Source organism: Leptinotarsa decemlineata, unplaced genomic scaffold, assembly GCF_025532065.1.
Source record: "Leptinotarsa decemlineata unplaced genomic scaffold, Ldec_3_MD MMD2_P_RNA_scaffold_4, whole genome shotgun sequence".
NCBI lineage: Eukaryota > Metazoa > Arthropoda > Insecta > Coleoptera > Chrysomelidae > Leptinotarsa > Leptinotarsa decemlineata.
In genome coordinates, this window is record NW_027412531.1 from 2,313,741 (window position 1) to 2,317,849 (window position 4,109).

General features: G+C 35.8%; 1 protein-coding gene across 1 annotated transcript; it reads right to left on the reverse strand.

The window, feature by feature from the left end:
• Window positions 1–326: 326 nt before the first annotated feature.
• LOC141487600 (uncharacterized) lies at window positions 327–1,403 on the reverse strand. The gene has a single exon (XM_074186751.1). It carries the CDS (start codon window positions 1,286–1,288, stop codon window positions 434–436), a length of 855 nt encoding a protein of 284 aa, XP_074042852.1. The 5' UTR covers window positions 1,289–1,403; the 3' UTR covers window positions 327–433.
• Between the last annotated feature and the right edge of the window lie 2,706 nt (window positions 1,404–4,109).

The following is a 4,109-nucleotide window of genomic DNA, read 5'->3' on the forward strand; positions in this document are numbered from 1 at the left end:
GTATATTGAATTGAAAATTAACGTATATGTTGTCTCGAGATTCAAGCACAAGCAACCCTTCAATATTGGTAGAAGTAATTCGTTTCATCTTGAAGTTGCCTGATCTGAAAAGTAAAAACCCACGCAAACAATGGTTTTGGCAATAGCTGTAGCTGAAGAAAGTGAACATGCGAAAAAACACTTGAACAAATACAATGAAACAGTATTATTATTTATAACATATTTAATCAAGGGTCGTTACATAAACATATAAATTGAACAACCTTCAGAAAGGATGTTAATCGAATTGATAATTTCCAGCATAGCTCCGCGCTATTTCGTACCATTTTGAGTGTAATATATATGCATGATGTAGTAAATTGGATACTCCTCAGAATGAATCATCTCGCGAAGTTTCAGCCCACTAGCATGCATGAAGCATTTCAAACAGATTCTACACCGATTTTTTTTCCTCAGTATGACTTATTTCATGAGCTTTCAAAGAAACAATGTAAGCGAAAGATTTCGGGCACTCTGTACATTGAAACGGTTTCTCTCCGGTATGAATCCTTTGATGAACTGCCAATCCACAACTATTAGTAAAAGATTTTGAACAGCTCCCACACTTGAATGGTCTGTTCCCAGTATGTATTCTTTCATGAATTGTCAAGGAACCACTTTGAGTGAAAGATTTTGGACAAACCTTACACTGAAACGGTTTCTCTCCGGTATGAATTCTTTCATGAGCTTTCAAATGACAAATTTGAGTGAATGATTTCGGACAGATTTTGCACTGAAAAAGTCTTTCACCAGAATGAATTCTTTCATGAACTTTCAAAGAACCACTTTGAGTGAAAGATTTTAGACAAAGTTTGCACTGAAACGGCTTCTCTCCGGTATGAGTCCTCTCATGAACTTTCAGATCACTACATTGAGTAAAAGATTTTGGACAAAATGTACACTGAAACGGCTTGTCTCCTGCATGAGTCCTTTCATGAAATTTCAGATCACCACTTCGAGCAAAAAATCTTGGACACATCGTACACCCAAACGGTTTTTCTCCAGTATGCCTTCTTTCGTGAACTCTTAAGTTATCACTTCGAGTAAAAGATTTTGAACATATATTACACTGGAATGGTTTTTCTCCGGTATGAGTCCTTTCGTGAACTTTTAAGGTACTAGAATGGATGAAAATTTTCGAACAAAACGGACACTGGAAAGATTTTTCAACTGTATGACTTCTTTCGTGAACTTTCAAGTCACGACTTCTAGTGAAGGATTTCATGCAAATTCCACACTGAAATGGCATTTGTCCGGAATGAATTCTTTCGTGGTTCTTCAACGTAGTACTATGTGCAAATGACTTTAAACAGAAATTACACTGAAATGGTTTCTCTTCAGTATAAACAATGTTGTTTTCATTTTCGATCTTCATGTGTCCGTGATCACCAATGATTTTATTATCATCGTATCTATCCATTGAGTTTGGGTAGGTGAAGAGGTCAGTATCAAATATTCTTGCTTCTTGTGCATCAGGATTCGAAAGAAGTGGCTTCACATCTTCTCCTCTAAAGTCTACAGTTCGCATATAGTATGAGACATTATCTTCATTCCCAATCTCACGCTTAAGATCTTCGTACACAACGTCAATTTCATCTTCAGTTTTCATTTGCCTGTCTTCACCAATGCTTTCATTACAACAGTTGCCATCCATTGTGTTCGGGTGGGTAATGAAGTCAGTATGAAACAGTTCAGCTCCTTGTGGTTCAATTTTCACTGGGTCACTATCAAACTTTTCAATTTCACTGAAAGCTTCAGATTCTCGTGGTTCAGCTTTCACAAAATCCAAGTGGAGAGAAATTTTCGAAATAGGTTCGATAGGTTTCTCAATTGTTCTTCCATACGCATCACTAGCCATCTTCAAATTCTATGGAAATGTTCTAAAATAAAATTATCTATGAAAATCAAATTTGTACAATTTTCAAAATTTCGTTGATAACAGTACAACGTTCACAACGATTTATCAGAACTGACTTTATACATTAACTGGCCCTTCATTTATATTGAACTCAATCAAAATTGAATTGCCACTAGCACCAATCAGAAATGAGCTCATATATAGGTAGATCAAATGTTATCTGAGAGGTACCTACCAATATCTATCAATCAAGGTTATTCAATGACATGTTACGTCATTAAAATTGACACAGGTAGTAAATGAATTTCACTACATTTGTTTCAAGAGAATTGTGCTAGTGATCATCTGTAATATTTTTCAGTTTTCTATTCATTATAAATATATATTTAAGCTAGTGATTATCTCTAATATTTATCGGTTTTTTATTTATCATAAATATACATTTATTATAGAGATGATCTCATAGAGGAAATATGAATTTTTTCTTGTACTTCTAGATCACAACTCGCGGATGAATGAGTGTATTTTCAAACACTACAAACAGAAAAAATATCATAATGTTACATAATTTGCAGATTGTTGGACGAATGTACTGAGAGGTTGAAACATCATTGAAATATTTTCAGTAATATATTTCCATGAACTACAATGAAAATGCATTCATACCACAGGTACTCACTCATAGGTACTCTTAGGTAAAAAGGTTACATATCATTAAATCACAAACGTAGTTATACTGGTGAAGAACCTTTTCAGTGTTCCTTCTGTTCAAAATTTTTCGCATTTACTGGTAACCTAAAAGTTCACGAAAGAACTCACACCGGAGAAAAACTGTTCCAGTGTAAGATTTGTTTAGAGATTTTTGCTCAGAGTGGTGGTTTAAAAGGTCACGAAAGAATACATACCGGAGAGAAACCGTTTCAGTGTGAAATCTGTTCGGAAGCTTTCACTCGGAGTAGTGATTTAAAAGTTCACGAAAGAAGCCATACTGGAATAAAACCGTTTCAGTGTTCGATGTGTCCAAGATTTTTTGCTCTACGTGGTCATCTGAAAATTCATGAAAGAACTCACACTGGAGAAAGACTTTTCAGTGCAAGATCTGTCCAAAATCATTCACTGGCATTTGTACTTTGAGAGTTCATGAAAGAACTCACACCGGAGAAAAGCCGTTTCACTGTAAGGTTTGTCCAAAATCTTTTACTCGAAGTGGTTCCTTGAAAACTCATGAGAGGAAATATACTGGGGACAGACCATTCAAGTGTAGGAGCTGTTCAAAGTCTTTCACTCAAAGTGGTGATTTGAATGTTCATCAGAGAATTCATACCGGAGAATAACCGTTTCAGTGTACAGTCTGTCCAAAATCTTTCGCTGTTAGTGTTAGTGACTATTTAGACCAAACCGAATTATAGAAATATATATATATATATATATATATATATATATATATATATATATATATATATATATATATATATTTATGAGTATATGTAGTCTTTTTCTTTTTTGTTGTTTTTTTTTGTTGACATTATTTCATTCTATGTTGTCTGTGTACAAGCTGTAATAGTCGGCATATTTTTGAAATAAAGATCATTTTATAATTATTATTATTATCATTAAAGTCCACCTTTGATGTATACTTGAATAATTCAGTTTATCCAAACAATCGATAAAGTTGTATGGAAAAACACCTTTCTGCCTCGTTAACTGAAATTTATGATTTTCTGGATAACAATCTGCACTGATAGCAGACAAGCAGTATTAACCTTGAACAGACACCGTGTTACTTCAGGGCTAGCACTAGAGTGCCACCAGGATTTAGCCAAAGCCTCGGTAGATAATAACATTATCCTGAGGTGGGTTAAAGGGCACGACAGGAGTAAAGGTAATCGCATTGCCGACTCTTTAGCCAAGGAAGCGACTGGACTAAGAATTTTAGGACCAAGTGGCACCCATGGCCTGATGACTTCGACAATTGCGGAACTAGTCAAATGTTACACCCATGCTCAATCTTTGAAAAGATGGGATGAAAACAAAGGATGTAATCTTGCCAGGATCACCTTGGGCGACCCTGGGAAGCTGGCGCCGAAGAAATATCTGGCGATGACCAGGAAAAATCTACGCCTCACACACCTCTATGCAGGATGTGTGAACAGGAAGATGAGACTGTCGGACAGGATGGACGACGACCTAGGAGGACAACTCCTCGGGAGGT